Raw genomic sequence first — 15623 nt, 5'->3', positions numbered from 1 at the left:
ATATATATTTTTTTTTTTTTAATAATTTCTAGGGGAGAGAGAGAGAGCGTGAGCAGGGGAGGGTCAGAGAGAGGAGTCACAGACTCTGAAACAGGCTCCAGGCTCTGAGCTGGCAGTCAGCACAGAGCCCGATGCGGGGCTCGAACCCACGAACCGAGAGATCATGACCTAAGCGAAAGTCGGACACTTAACCGACTAAGCCACCCAGGCGCTCCTAGTCTGCTATATTTTTAAATGTATGTTTTTTTACAAAAATTAATATTTTACATATTATTTTACAGGCTGTCTTTTAAACGTCAATGTTTTGAGCATCTTTCCATGTCAGTAAAAATGAGAATCGGTGTTTTATAATGGCTGCATAATTGTGTGGAATTAATTTTACTAGTCTCATATTTTGGACCTATAATTTCTCATTTTTTCTTATTATAAACAATGCTATACTGAATATCCATATATAACTCTTTGTATTTAAATCTACTTATTTTCTGTGGATAAATTTGTAGAATTGGAAATGCTGAATCAAAAATATTTGCTCATTTTTAAATAGGTTTTGGTACATTTGTTGTCAAATTGTCCACTAGAAAATTATACCAACTTAAACTCCCGATCATACTCAGTATGAGTGATCACTTCTCTATCACTACTAACAGAAAGCATTAGCAGTCTCTTGGCAATCTTACATTGAAATCTCATTGTTTTACTTAATTAATTAATGCTTATTTATTTTTGAAAGAGAGAGAACATGAGCAGGGGTGGGGTGAAGAGAGAGGGAGACAGAGGATTGGAAGCGGGCTACCCCGTGACAGCAGTGAGCCTGATGCAGGGCTCGAACTCATGAACAGTGAGATCATGACGGGAGCCAAAGTTGGACACTTAACCATCTGAGCCACCTGAGTGCCCCTTATTGTTTTAATTTAAATTCAATTGATTACTAATAAAATTGAAATCTTCTAATAATTTTTGATCATTTGTATTTCTTCCTTTTCAAAATTGCCTTTCCATAGACATTGCCCACTTTACTAGTGGGGTACTTATTTTTCCTTCTTAATTTTAAGAGCCCTTAATAAAGTAAAATCTTTAAATCCTTCTCCATCGTAAAGGTTCTAAATTTCCTCCATTTGTCTTTAACTTGGCCGTGCAGAAGTTTTACATTCTTCTGTAGTCATGACTGTCAATATTTTAAAAATAATTTTGAGCTCCTCTCTAAAAGTCTACTTAGCTGGACTATGAAGAGTATGTTTACAAATTCGTGTAAATATCCCAAACTTGATAACCAAACTGATTACAAAAGCTATCTAATCACAGAAATTTTCCAAGCAGCAAGTCAATGAAACAGATTCCCTTTCTTATTTAAGCAGGGAAATGGTCTGTTATATTGCAAAACTCTAATCCATTTGAATGTGACATTTTAAAACCTAGTTGTTTGTTTTAACAACTTTACTGTGTAAAACTGTGCATTGCACAGATTGAAAGCAGATAACCCAATCTCAGGTTTCGTCTGATGATTGACTCTCTCCAGGAGTATGTAGCAATCAACAGACTGACAACCAGTGTGGACTGCTCACTTCCTGTCCAGATAGTATATTTGTGAGATTGCTCTTCTAATTAACTGGAAGAAACAAAGAGCCCTCTTTCTACAATATATGGTGAAAAGGCTAAGTATTCTCTTTTCCAACCTCCCTTGCAGCAAGTGTCTGGTCATGTAATGAATGTAGAGCCACCCAATCAGACACATAACGCTGCCGCACTCCAAATTTTGTATTGAGATCAAAAAAACAAATGCTGCCAAGAATCTTTCATGGCAGCAGCAGACAGTGTCGCATTGGCACCAATACCAGTGGTACCATCTGGTGACGGGGTGGGCAGTGTAAGCTGGGCTCAGTGGTGGGAGGTATTCACCAGACCAGGTGTCTGGTGTCATTTTCACTGAGGTATTTGAGGCCTGGTTCTTAAAACCTGTCAAGTCTGTGATTTCCCAGTATCCTTTTAATAAATTTTGGTTTTTGCGTTTACTTCTTTTCCATGTACTTAAGAACCCTAACTGATATAGGATCTGAGTTAAAGAATAATTGTTCCTCTTTCAATTTAGAATTATACATACATTCTTGACTCCTCCATACACATACTTAATTTGTTTCTGGACTTTGTTTTCACCTTTAAGTACTTATGATATTCTGCTTTTTCAAGTTTATTGGCATTTACTCTTTTATTTTACCAGAAGCGGAACTCGTGTTCACCCGAAGCAGGGCTCAAGCTCACCCGAAGTGGGGCTCGAACTCATGAACTATGAAATCATGACCTGAGTCAAAGTCAGATGCTTACCACAACTAAGCCACCCAGGCACCCGGTATTTGCTTTTCTAAATGAAATTTAGAAACATTTCAGGATGTTCCTAAAAGAAAATCCCTTTTGATTGCAATTAGGAGTATATTAAATGTAGAGATTCCACTGGAAGAAAATAACACCATCAATGCTGTCTTCTTACTCAATCAAATGGTCTGGCTCTTGTATTAGTTAAGTCCCATCAAAGAAGCAGAACTACCTTGCNTAGAGATTCCACTGGAAGAAAATAACACCATCAATGCTGTCTTCTTACTCAATCAAATGGTCTGGCTTTTGTATTAGTTAAGTCCCATCAAAGCAGAACTACCTTGTCTGCTGAACAATGTGGAATTGATTTATTACAGGGGTTAGAGCTGTAGCTGTGGGGGCTGGGAGAGTGTTCTGGGCAGACTCTTGCCTCTGAGCCTATTGTTGAGCCCAAAGCTGCTGCAGATCAGCTAGACAGTCAAGAAGGAAACTGGATGTGGAGGAGAGCCAGGACAGAACGCACTCTGCACTGGCTTCCAACCAACTCCAGCCTTCATGCTGTGGGCGGACTGCAGAAAAGGGTAGCACTCTTGACCTTGATACATTTTGATGTACACATGAAACTATGAACCATGAAACTATCACCACAGTCAAGATAATGAGCTTAACTGTTCCTCCAAAGTTTCCACATGGTCCTTTTTAATCCTTCCAGTCCCTCCTTTCCCTAGGCAACCGCTCATCTGTTTTCTGTCACTTAAATTGATTTGTATTTTCTAGAATTTTATGTAAATGGAATCATTTATTCTTTTAAAAAATTCTAGGGGCACCTGGGCGGCTCGGTTAAGCGTCCGACTTTCGCTTAGGTCATGATCTCACGGTTCGTGGGTTCGAGACCCGCGTCGGGCTCTGTGCTAACTGCCAGCTCAGAGCCTGGAGCCTGCTTCAGATTCTGTGTCTCCCTCTCTCTCTGACCCTCCCCTGTTCAGGCTGTCTCTCTCTAAGAAATAAATTTTTTTTTAAATTCTAAATGAAAATTTCAAATATATAGAAAAGTAGAGAATAGAATAATGAACTACAGGTATCCATTACTGGTATTAAACAGTTATAACATTTCCCATACTTGCTTCATTTACTTAATTTTTAAAAATTAAGACTTTATTTTTTATAGCAGTTTTAGGTTTACAGAAAAATTGACAGGTAGTACAGAGTGTTCCATATGTTACCTCTCCCTCCACACACATTTCTCCCTATTAACATTTTGTGTTTGTGTGGTACACTTGTTAAAACTAATAAGCCAACATTGGTACATTGATTGAAGTCCATAGTTTACATTAGGGTTCGTTGTTTGTGTTGTATAGTTCCATGGGTTTTGACTATTACTCCATTTTCCTTCTCTTTTTGTTTGGTTTATTTCACTAAGTATTTCACTTAGTATTCACTAAGTTCATCAGTTTTCCATGTGTTACATTTTTGTTTCCTTTTCCATGTTTTGTTTATCCAGTTGGATTGTTTCCAGTTTGGAGCTAATGTAGATAAAGCTGCTCTGAACATTCATACAAGTCTGTGTGGATACATGCTTGCATCTCTCTCAGGTAAATATGTAGGAGCAGAATGACTGAATGTGTGATAGAAGTATGTTTAACTTTTGAGAAACTGAAAAGTGGTTTACCATTTTACATCTCCAGCAGCAGTGTGTGAGAGTTCTCGTTGCTCCTCAGCTTTTCAACATTGGGGATGGTAAGTCCTTAATTGTAGCCATTCTAATAAGTTTATCTGGTATCTCATTGTGGCTTTGATTTGCATTTCCCTAATAATTAATGACGTTGAGTATATTTCATGTGCTTATTGATCACCTCTATATCACCTTTGTAAAGTACCTTTTCAAATCTTTTGCCCATTTTTGTATTAGTCCAATTTTGTGTTATTGTGTTTTGAGAATTCTTTGCTCTGGATAGAAATCCTTTATCAAATACGAGATATGCAAATATTTTATCCCAAGTCTGTGGCTTGTGGTTTCATTCTCTTAACGTCTTTCAAAGACCAGAGCTTAATTTTGACAGAGTTTTAATTTATCAATTTTTAAAAACCAGACTGACTTTTTGATGTTGCTTCTAAGAATTCTTTTTATAACCCAAGGACACAAAAATATTGTATGTTTTCTTCCAGAAGCTGTACAGTTTTATATTTTACTTTTAGGTCTGTAATCCATTTTGACTTAATTTTTGTATGTGGAGTAAGGTATTTTTACGTATGGATATCCAGTTGTTCCACACCATCTGGTGAAAGGACCGTCTTTTCTCCATTTACTTGCTTTTGCATCTTTGTTAAAAATCAATTGACCGTGTACGGGTGGATCTATTTCTGATCCCACTTTCTATTCTGTTTCATCAATCTATTTGTCTATCTTTATATCAATACCACACTGTCTTAATTACTGTGGTTTTATAAAACTTGAAGTCAGATGGTGTGAGTCCTTCAACTTAGTTCATCTTTTTCCAAGTTGTTTTCCAATTCAAGGAATGTTTTCTTATAAATTCTAGAGTATGTATAATTAGCCATGTATAGTTTTTATGACAGAATGGAAGTTGAATCATTCTTAATACATCATTTAGTTATTCTTTAGTCTTAGAATTAAAACAAAACAATATAAAACAAAAACTTCAGGTATCACATAACATTGATAACTTTAACTGGATAAATGATTTCAGTATTCTATGCCAGGTAAGCACTCAGTACAGAATTATGATTGCCTTTTTATATCAATTAAAGTTCTTTGGTTAGAGGCAACAGAAAGGAAAAAGGGATTTATTGGAAGAATGCTAGGGTATCTCCTAGAAGTAAATGGTAAGCTGCAGGAACGAGATCAGCTCTGAGAAACTTAAAGACTGGACCTGAGGATTTGATGTCCCTATGATTCTTTGTTTTTAGGTGCTCCACGTAGTAAAGCCCATGGTCTGTGAGAAGAAGAGGCACTTTCCCCTACCAGCTCCACTTTGGAAAATTCTAGAAGGGAGAATTGGATTGGCCCAGCCTGGGTCACCTTAATCACTAGAGTATTCACCACTAGTCTACTCACTACTAGAAAATGATGGCTAATTAATCATTACTAATTAATTACTGCTACTAAGAGAGACGGGAATTCTAATCGGTCGGCTCCAGAGTGGGTCTCGTGATGAGCAGTTTTCCTACAGAAAGGGGAGATGCTGTTTTCAGAAGTCTGGAAAATAGATGCTGGGTACACAGACACGGATGCCCACTACCATGTAGCACACGTTGCTGAGAGATAGAACCAATGGATGACCTCAAAGTAATGGATTACAGTTGGTGGACATTCTTAAATTCACCTTGATATATACTAACATGTAAACTGTTGTTTCTGTTCTCTTTGGGCTTCCTGGCATATCGTATATAACATGTAAGAATTACAATTTTGTTACACTTGCAAGTTACTGAGAGTAATCTTAAATGTTCTCACCACACTCACCAAAAGGTAACTATGTGAAGTAATGAAGATGTTAAGTAACCACACTGTGGTAACCATTTCACGACGTATGTGGGTATGAAATCATCACATTACACACCTTAAACTTACACAGTGTTATATATCAGTTATATCTCAACAAAGCTGGGAAAAACAAAATGAAATTACTGACAACAGTTGAAAAAAGAAATACCAGGGGTGCCTGGGTGGCTCAGTCAGGTAAGCGTCTGACTTCAGCTCATATCATGATCTCACAGTTCATGGGTTCGAGCCCCACATTGGGCTCCGTGCTGACAGCTCAGAGCCTGGAGCCTGCCTCAGATTCTTTGTCTCCCTCTCTCTCTCTGCCCCTCCCCTGCTTGCATTCTGTCTCTTAAAAATAAATAACATTTTTAAAAAATTTTTTTAAATTACCAGTTTCCACAACTTGATTTTGTATTTCTGAAATTCTTGCTGATTATGTTTTGTTTAATGCTATATGGCATTAATATTTTTCTTTGCTTTCTACTTTAGGGTGACTGGGAATGTAAACAAGAATAAGCTGTTCGTGTCCTGATGGCTTTTGGTGTATGCTGACGTATTGTTTGTGATGGCCTCAGAGGCTGAGAAGACCCATGCTTTACTCCAGTCTTGTAGCACCGAGTCTCTTTTTTCCAGCCTCGGTCTGGGAGTATTTTGCCTAGTAGCCGACAGACTTCTTCAGTTTTCAGTAATTCAGCAAAGTGACTGGCTTCGAGCCCTCTCAGATAATGCAGTACATTGTGTGATTGGCATGTGGTTGTGGGCAATTGTCATTGGAGTCAAGAAGACAACTGACTTTGGGGAAATCATTTTAGCCGGATTTTTAGCCTCTGTTATTGATGTAGACCACTTTTTTCTAGCTGGATCTTTATCTTTGAAGGTAAGAAGCACGTATGTTTAATTTTTCTGATCTTTAGCACCATTATATTGATCTTCACAGCATCATTTTGGAGCTAGAGATTAGCTTTATTTTAAAATTAGAAAACTCATTCATCCACCTTTTTTGGGCACTTAGTACTTCCCTGAAGGTGAACACAGACCTGTTGCTAATCAAGTTATTTGGCATCACAAAGGGCCAAGGATGCATACAGAGCAAGGACTCACTACGTGTACCTGTGGAGTTCTGTGCCGGCTTTACAGAGGCCGGTGCTTAGCCAGGTCTTGAAGGAAATGTTAGCCAAGTGGTTTAAAGTAATAGGGGTCATTCCCAGGGCTAACCTGGTTCTTTTCTCCGTGTTCTTTCTTCAGGGCCACACTTAGGATTTTCGCCCTTACTCTTCATGTTGTACAGTTAGTATACAGCTCCTACATGCTCCATAACAGTTAAGTAGCTTTAAGATGACTCCTAGTCCTGGGGTATGGCTTCAGGAAATTCATTCCCCAGTCCCTCTGGGGGCCAAAGGTGTGCATTTCAATGGATTCCTTAGGACACAGTCCCTGGTGGAGAAATTTGAGGAACTTCATTGAGGCTTCAGGTGTTTAGCTATACAGTGACCTGTTAGCTTTGCAAATGAACTATGTTCAGACAGTATTTTCTTTTTTCTTTTTTCTTTCTTTTTAGAGAGAGAGTACACACAAGTGGGGAAGAGGGGCAGAGGGGAGAGAGAGAGAGAGAATGAGAGTCTCAGGCAGGTTCCACGCTCAGCATGGAGCCCAGACAGGATCCCATGACCCTGGGATCATGACCTAAGTCAAAATCAAGAGCCACCCAGGTGTCCCTGTTCAGATAATATTTTCTAAGTGTCAACAGATTTGCCTACCTTTTACATGTTTATGACCTGTAAACATTTCAGGAAAGAAATACAGACCCACAGAGCAAGGACTTTGCTTGTTCACCGCAGGCCTGGAATGGAGCCTGGAACACCTTAGTGGGCGTTTGGTAGATATTTGTTGAATAAACAGGAAATGATCACTTCTTCCTTTATATGTCACATACCAGTTATTTTTCAGAGGTTGTCTTACTTATGAAAACAATCAGTTAGGAATCACTAATTCCTGATGAAAGACAAATCGTAACTTTTGGCTATAAGTGGAGGCAGAATAACACTGTGTTTGAGACTGGCATCAGAGACCCAAGTTTGAATCCTGGTATGTGGTGTTAGGAGGGCACCTTCTTCTTTAAGACTCCATGTCCTTGTCTAGAAAATGTGGATTCTGTCTTTACTGATCTCTTTGGGTTGTCTTGCGTGTTAAGTGTGAGCAAGTTTACAGGATGTACTGTGGCAAATAGCTCACAATAAACGTTAGTTGAGATTTGGATAAGCTATGAAGCATCACAGAAAGTGTGGTTCATAAGTGCATTCACCTAGAATTTAATGATTGTCGTTTTTTTAAAACATTTAAGCAAATACTACGTTTATTCTTTGATTCACTTAGAAGCAGCAGCGTTAAGAATATGAGCCAAGGAGTCAGACAGACTCAGTGTCTGTACAACATGAGGCAGCTACTTGGTCCCTGTAAGCCTCAGCTCCCCGCTCTGTAAAATGGTCTCTAGCTCATGCAGCTGTTACAAGGATTAAAGGACATAGTGCACATAAAGTAAAGCATAGTGCTGGCAATGGTCCTTTTTTTAAAATGAAATCTGAACATTTTAAAAAATATATTTTTGTTTATTTTTGAGAGAGAGAGAGTGGGCGGGGGAGGGGCAGAGAGAGAGAGAGGGAGACACAGAATCTGAAGCAGGCTCCCGGCTCCAGGCTTCAGGCTGTCAGCACAGAGCCCGACGCGGGGCTCGAACTCACAGCCATGAGATCATGACCTGAGCCGAAATCAAGACTTGGACGCTTAACTGACTGAGCCACCCAGGCGCCCCCAAGGTAGTTTTTTTAATGGATGTTTTGTACTTTAATGTACTGGGAAGGTTATGCCTCATAATTTTTTTTATAGGTACCTAAGTTGTTTTTTTCACTCCTCCTTTTCCTCTTTACCATCCCCAAAGGGTTCCTCTCCTCTTTTTATCATCTTCTCCCCCAGAACCACTGCCTTTTAATGCCTTGAATCATGCACACTTTTAAGTCTTTGCTTTGTAGTCAGTGTTCTGATTTACCAGGACCCTTTCCAGTGTTTCTCTTTCTAGTGGTTATTTTACATCAATCTTAGGTGTCCTCTTCTTTCTTGGCTTTTGGTGGGAGTGTGCGAGAGAGCGCACCAGGGTGGTGTTTGTCTTAATACTTTAGAGTATTTGAAGTTGGGGGCACTAACTTCTGTCTAATGCTGAGTGGGGTTTGATATAGTTTTATTTGTCCTTGTCTGTAATGTTTTTGAGGATGTGTCGGGAGATTCAGAATCAGGCAATTTTCAATGCCCTCAGCCTCCTTTTTATTAGAAATTATCTAATTGAGGGGAGCCTGGGTCGCTCAGGCAGTTAAGCATCTAACTCTTGATTTCAGCTCAGGTCATGATCTTTCTAGCTTGCCCATGCACTCAGTCTGTCTCTCTCTCTCTCTCTCTCTCTCTCTCTCTCTTTCAAAATAAATAAACCAAACTAAAATCATATAGTCTTTCTAAATGTTATTATGAGGGCATTCTGAAAATATTCAAGGCTAATATAAAGCGGACACAACAAAAATATTGTTTTCATGCCTTTATTGATAGAAGAATATTTTATTTGGTTGTGATTTTTTTTTCAATGCTATTAGAGGCCCCAGATAATTCTCTAAAACTCCAAATCTACACAAACCGTACATTTGGGATATAAATTACGTTCATACTGTGACTTTTCTAAGCAAATGATAGAAAACTTTAAAAAATTAATGACCAGGTTCTTGAGATCTTGATTTCATTTTTAATGCAAAGAATATCCTACTCACATTTATATCTTCTTTGCTTCTACATGCCAGATTTAATACGTGTAGTCACAGGTGACATAGGAAATGTTTCCACTGCATTTCTGACAGACTCCTGGAAAATATCTTAGAATAATAGTAGGAAGCATCTACAAAATTTTGTTTGCCAAGAAGGAAATGATACCAGCTACTTCTTTCTCTGCAGGCTGCTTTGACTCTTCCCCGAAGACCTTTCCTTCACTGTTCTACTGTGATACCTGTCGCAGCTCTGACCTTGAAGTTTACTATGCACCTTTTCAAACTCAAAGACTCATGGTGCTTTCTTCCCTGGATGTTATTTATATCCTGGACCTCACATCATATCCGAGATGGAATTCGTCATGGCTTGTGGATATGTCCATTTGGAAAAACTTCTCCTTTGCCATTCTGGCTCTATGTCATAATCACATCGTCTTTACCTCATATCTGTTCATTCGTTATGTATTTAACAGGGACCAGACAAATGATGTCTGCAAAACATGGAATTCAGATTGACGTCTGAAGTAACTGTATGCCCCACTGAGAGAAGGAAATGGTTCAGACAATGATAATTAAGGGTAGCTGACATTATAAATTAAAAAATACATATTTGTTGTAATTCCTGAATCCTCTTGCTCAGGAGGCATGTACCCTTTTTTTTTTTAAATATATATTTGTTGTAATTTTATTTCTCTCTTCTATAATACTCTCGTATGATATTAGAGTTTCATTTATCCCATGATACATTTTTATTGTTTCTTCTGTTCATCTCGCTTTACCAGTAGCTCTAGTAGATTAACATCCAGTTACGTCTTCTGGAGGTATACGTTTACGGCAGTCCACTTCAGGATGAAAAACAGACCAAATTGTAGGGGGCCTAATTTGTCAGCATTCGTGTCCACATTTCCCTGAGATGTTGAAACAGTGAAAGAGCCAGAATAAACGAGATCCTGAATAAGACGTCTGGTGACCACTAAGATTTCTTTCTTTCCTATCTGTTGATCCTGACTGAAGTTTGATTTGCCAGGAACTTTAGTTGAGTTGTGATTACTGGCAGAATTGGCACCAGTGTACTTGTAAGAAATCGTCATAATATTCATAAAAGATGGCAACTAATATCACATCTAGATTATTGTTTCAGGAATCTTTAGGAAATAACTATTGTAATATGCTACCTGTAATAACATTACTCAAGTATTATTTTTTTAAGTGTATTTATTTATTTTGAGAGAGAGAGGGTACTCATGAGTGGGGGAGGGGTGGAGAGAGATGGAGAGAGAGAGAATCCCCAGCAGGCTCTGCTCTGTCAGCAAAGAGCCTGATGTGGGGCTTGAACTCACAAATCAGGAGATCATGACCTGAGCCAAAATCAAGACTGAGCCACTGACTGAACTACCCAGGCGCCCAGTATTATTTTAGTATCTTTGCCCCCAAATCTCATGTGTTAAGGTTTTAATGGTTCTGAAAAACATAATTAAATTAACAAACTATTAATACGTGGCTTATAACTATGGAATTTGAATTCACACAAAAAAGGACTTACCAGTAATGTTATTTCAGAAGGAAACTCCTGAGGTGCCAATAAAATTGTTTTAGTTCCTATCGATTTGTTTATACACTATTTTAAAATACTATACCAATTCATTTATTTTTAAAACATATACCTGATACAGAGAGACAAAACATGTGTTTCAAAATGAAGTCTTTTTAGGAAGTTTGCTTTGTCCTTTGTTCTTTCAGGTTAACCTGTCCAAAATGATTAACCCTTATTAGAGATGGAAAATTTAGTTGCGATAAAATTTTACATTTTCACAATTTAATGTCACTTTGATATAGAAGTCAGTGCCCTAAAGGCACTTGCTTTGCTTTTTTGTCTCATATGTGCCATCTGCTATCTTTAGCTTTTCTCACACATCGTGATTTGTAGTGCTAGTGATTGTGTGCCTTATTCTCTGAGAAATGCTGAAGCAATGCCTTATCCAAAGCATGTTTTTCTTATTAATTAAGTTAAACAGAGCTCTGTAAATTGTTACAAATGTTCACCTTAATTTAGTTTTTCTTTTAACAAATTGGTTGCAATCTATTGGATTTTAGAATCTATTAGATTTTACAATCTGTTATCTTTCAAAAGCAACGATTGTGTCGGTTTGGTTGGTATAATAAATATCACATAGTGGGGGGAAATTTGAATAAGGTAGAGATTTTTTTAAAGTATATGAATTCAGAAATCCATGGAAATAAAGCATATATATTATATCACTTTCTGACTAATTTATAAAACTACTTTTTCTTTCTCCATATAAAACAAAGGAATGCTATTAAAATATAGGGCCTTGTTTAAGAATGCCACATTGGCATTTTTGGGGTTGTCCTAACTTTTTGTATTAGAATAGGAATTCACTTTGACCGTGACTCCTTGCTTAACCGATAACTGCACATTTCAAATGAGGGTTTGTCTTCTTGCCTGCGTCTACCATCAGAAATGATCCTTGTCCTCTAAATGGTCTATGACAGCTGTGATTGTAACCTCTATAAATACAGCAGCCAACTTCCCATGCCACCATTTTGTTTTTTACCTTATTGAAAGAGTTTGTGTCGCTACATTATACTGAAAATTGGATTATTATCTTGTTGGCATGTATGTTTTCTCCATCCACTAAATGTCCTCCACTCACTTAGTGGAGGCTGGTCCACTGATCTAACCTTCCAGTCTACTGTTTTCTAGAGGAATGTTTAGTTATGTTGCCACTCAGAAGAACTTCCACCATTGAACTGTTCTCTACTCCTCCTCAAGCCTAGTTTCCTTTAAGTGGTAGGCTAAGTCAAAACTCCCCTGTATCCTCACTTCCTTTCTTCAGTTAAGACAATCACCATCACTCTATCCAGTCAGGCAGACACACCCTGGCTCCATTTTGTTTTCACTAGGGGAATAATTATTTAGTTTTTCCCATTTTCCCAACTGCAGAGGAGAGGAAATAGTGGATATTCTGGTCCTTGCTCGCTATTGTCATGGCTAAACCTTTTATCCACCGTAGTTCCCAGTTTCTTTCATTTGATATCTCACTATATTCCTCATTCTTAATTCTCCTCATCCTCACATGCTACTCTCTGAGACTCACTTTCACCTTCTTTGATAATATGAGCACCTGGATTTCTTTTTTTCCTTTTATTCCAATGCTTGATTTTACCCTCAGTCATCAGATGAGCCTCCTGAATATTCCCTTTTTCTTCTATACCAATGACTCATCACTACATCACACTGGCCATGCACCAGTACAACAGGCCTCTGTACCTGCTTTTTAGATGACATTGCTCATTGCTGGGATCTCCAACTTTGTTTAACTTTCTAGACCAGTGGTTCTCAAATTCTAGCATACATCAGAATCACCTGTAAGAATTGTTAGACCAGGGATTGCTTGAGACCCACCTCCAGAGTTTTGATTTGGTAGATCCCAAGAATTTTCATTTCCAACAAGTTTCCGGTTGATATTGTGAAAGGTGAAATGAAATGCGCTCACTTATGTCAAGCAGTTTTAAAATGGAGCTGGGAGGCCATTAAGGAGATGGGCCTTAGGCATGTCCTCACTAGTGGAACCATCAAATTTTGAACTGAGCCAAACCTCAACTATTACAAGCACTCAGCCTGAACACCTGCAACTTGCTACACTAAAAGACTTTGCTTAGCAACAGCCTTAGCAACCAATTTATACTCCCTCAAAAGTAACTTTTTGCCCTGAACACCAATAAAAAATTCTTTTGAACAACTATACAGACTTTCCTTTTTTGCTTTAAAAACCTCTGAGTTCGCTCCCTAGCAGACGCTATTTGAGTTACAACCCAAATCTGTGTACCCCGAATTGCAATTCTTTGATCCCAAATAAACATCCTTTCTTAATTACTGCTTCCTGGAGATTTTAGGTTGATGATATTGATGCTGCTATTCAAGAACCACACTTTAAGAACCATAACTCTAGGGATACCTGGGTGGCTCAGTGGGTTAAGCATTTGACTTCAGCTCATCTCATGATCTCATGGTTTGTGGGTTCAAGCCCTGTGTCAGGCTCTATGCTGACAGCCAGCTCAGAACCTGTATCCTGTTTTGGATTCTGTGTCTCCCTCTCACTCTGACCCTCCCATGCTCATTCTGTCTCTTCCTCTCTCAGAAATAAATAATAAAACTTAAAAAAAACTTTTTTTACAGCAGAACCACGACTCTAGACTCATCCTGTTTCTTTGACTTCATTCCCTTCCCTCCTCTTCCTTAAGCCAACTCTTTTCCTTGTCGATATCTTTAATTTTTCTCAACCTTCCTTTGTCACTAGGTCCATCAGTCCTCTGCTAGGCACATTTGACTCTGCCCTTCTCCTACCAAGGCAGTGTTCTAGGTTCCTGTTTACTATTTCAACACTCAGTGCCTAGACGCCCTCATGTACTCTCCAATCAGCCGATCCAGAGTCACACGCATGGTTGCCTTTTCCCCAGTTCTTCTCCAGAACACACATCTTTAAAGTTGTTAGGAAACCCTGTTGACTTGGCCTGCCATCTAACTTCAGCAGGGTATCTTAATAACACTTTGCTCACTACTAAACATTTTTTTTCCCAGATACTGTACCAGAAAAGCCAAGCCTCAGAATTTCTGTCCATATTAGATCCAAGCCAAGAGGCTCACAGCATTCCACTGATCTGAGAAATTTATATTAATATTCGATCTCCACAGGTACTTTGCGCTTTGCATAAACCCAAGGCATTGCCGTGTGTGTCCCCTTGGCCTTTCTTTACTTTGCAGGAATAAAGATATTAATTAAAGCGTTTCTGCAGCATTTTACCCTTTGCCTGACCGACAAGGAGTTATTTGGCTTACGTACCCAGCAGCAGTCAGTAACGTTTTGATGTCCAGCAACCGGGAGGGGAATGTCCGCTTCAAGCTCTAACACTCATCCTGAGCCTCCTCAGTACTCTGTGAGCTTTCAAACAAAGCACCCATCCGAATTCACACACCCTTTCTCATTCAGTATTCATTTGACTTAATTCAAGCAATGCCTGGGTTCCCAGGTCAGCATCCGTGGTGCCATGCACATGAACTGCAAGGCAGAGAGAAAATTCCCCTAGATATCTGGGTGATGCTCAATAAAGTATAAAACGGGCTGGTGGTTACGGAACAGACTGCATGCAGGCATAACATAGCTCAGTGACAGCGGTCAGACCTCATTACCCACAGCTATTTCACGAGTCACAGAGAAATGACTGGAGCTTTTTAAAGTCTTCATGAAAGACTCTGCTATAAGGACCTCATTGTGTGCTGTAGAGCCTTGCTTTTCTTGGAGAGCTGTGTGTAAACATACCCTTCCTCTTCCTGGACTGCCACGGCTGTTTGCCCAGAGTCTGTAACAATAGTCTCTCAGTGTTAGGCCTGCTCTCCTGGCCCGTAGGGACTCCAGTGTTTCTTTAGATTCTACACAGGTTGACCCAGGACTGGCTTCATGAAGGGTGGCATGGACCCCAGGCCATGCCTTCTGCAAAGGGCTCTTCCTTCCTCAGATGTGAGACCCAGAGCCAGTCACTAGGCAAGCTCTCTGCTCCCATAGCCACATAGCGATCCAAGTGAGATGGGCATAAATTAAACCTCAGGGGATCTTTGAAGGGGTGAAAGTACTGAAGAAGAGTGAGAAGAAGGGCTCCTGGGTGGCTCCATCAGTTAAGCATCCAACTCTTGATTTCAGCTCAGGTCATGATCTCTCGCTTGTGGGGACTTCGTGCTGAGCATGGAGACTGCTTGGGATTCTCTGTCTCCCTCTCTCTCTGCCCCTCCCCTGCTCCCTCACTTGCTCGCTCTCCCTCAAAATAAAGAAATAAACTTAAAAAAAAAAAAAAGAGTGAGAAGAAAGAATGGAAGAGAGACGGGAAGGCTGCCCACGTGGCTGCTGAGAGGTTGGAGGGGGTGTGCCTGCGTGAGTCCGGTATTACTCTTCTTTTGCTGCTCTAACAAATTACCATACGTTTGTTGGTTA

General features: G+C 39.3%; 1 protein-coding gene across 6 annotated transcripts in view; it reads left to right on the top strand.

The window, feature by feature from the left end:
* TMEM267 (transmembrane protein 267) overlaps positions 1-11874 on the top strand; it is a 15129-nt gene extending 3255 nt beyond the window's left edge. For 2 of the 6 annotated variants that reach the window (XM_077775010.1, XM_077775015.1), the window contains exons 2-4: positions 3812-3902; positions 6305-6692; positions 9803-11874. In XM_077775010.1, the coding sequence (XP_077631136.1) occupies positions 6381-6692; positions 9803-10138 (648 nt within the window). In that variant the 5' untranslated portion in view covers positions 3812-3902; positions 6305-6380 and the 3' untranslated portion in view covers positions 10139-11874. Of the gene's footprint in view, positions 1-2246; positions 2348-3811; positions 3903-3995; positions 4048-5238; positions 5364-6304; positions 6693-9802 lie in introns of those variants that run through there. The other 4 variants (XM_077775012.1, XM_077775011.1, XM_077775013.1 and 1 more) reach the window with 4 other exon arrangements.
* Positions 11875-15623: the final 3749 nt, after the last annotated feature.

This window comes from Crocuta crocuta, unplaced genomic scaffold, assembly GCF_008692635.1.
Source record: "Crocuta crocuta isolate KB4526 unplaced genomic scaffold, BGI_CrCroc_1.0 scaffold1758, whole genome shotgun sequence".
In the NCBI taxonomy this organism is placed as follows: domain Eukaryota; kingdom Metazoa; phylum Chordata; class Mammalia; order Carnivora; family Hyaenidae; genus Crocuta; species Crocuta crocuta.
Note: the sequence above shows the minus strand (reverse complement) of the source record. Positions and strands in the feature narration are given on the sequence as shown.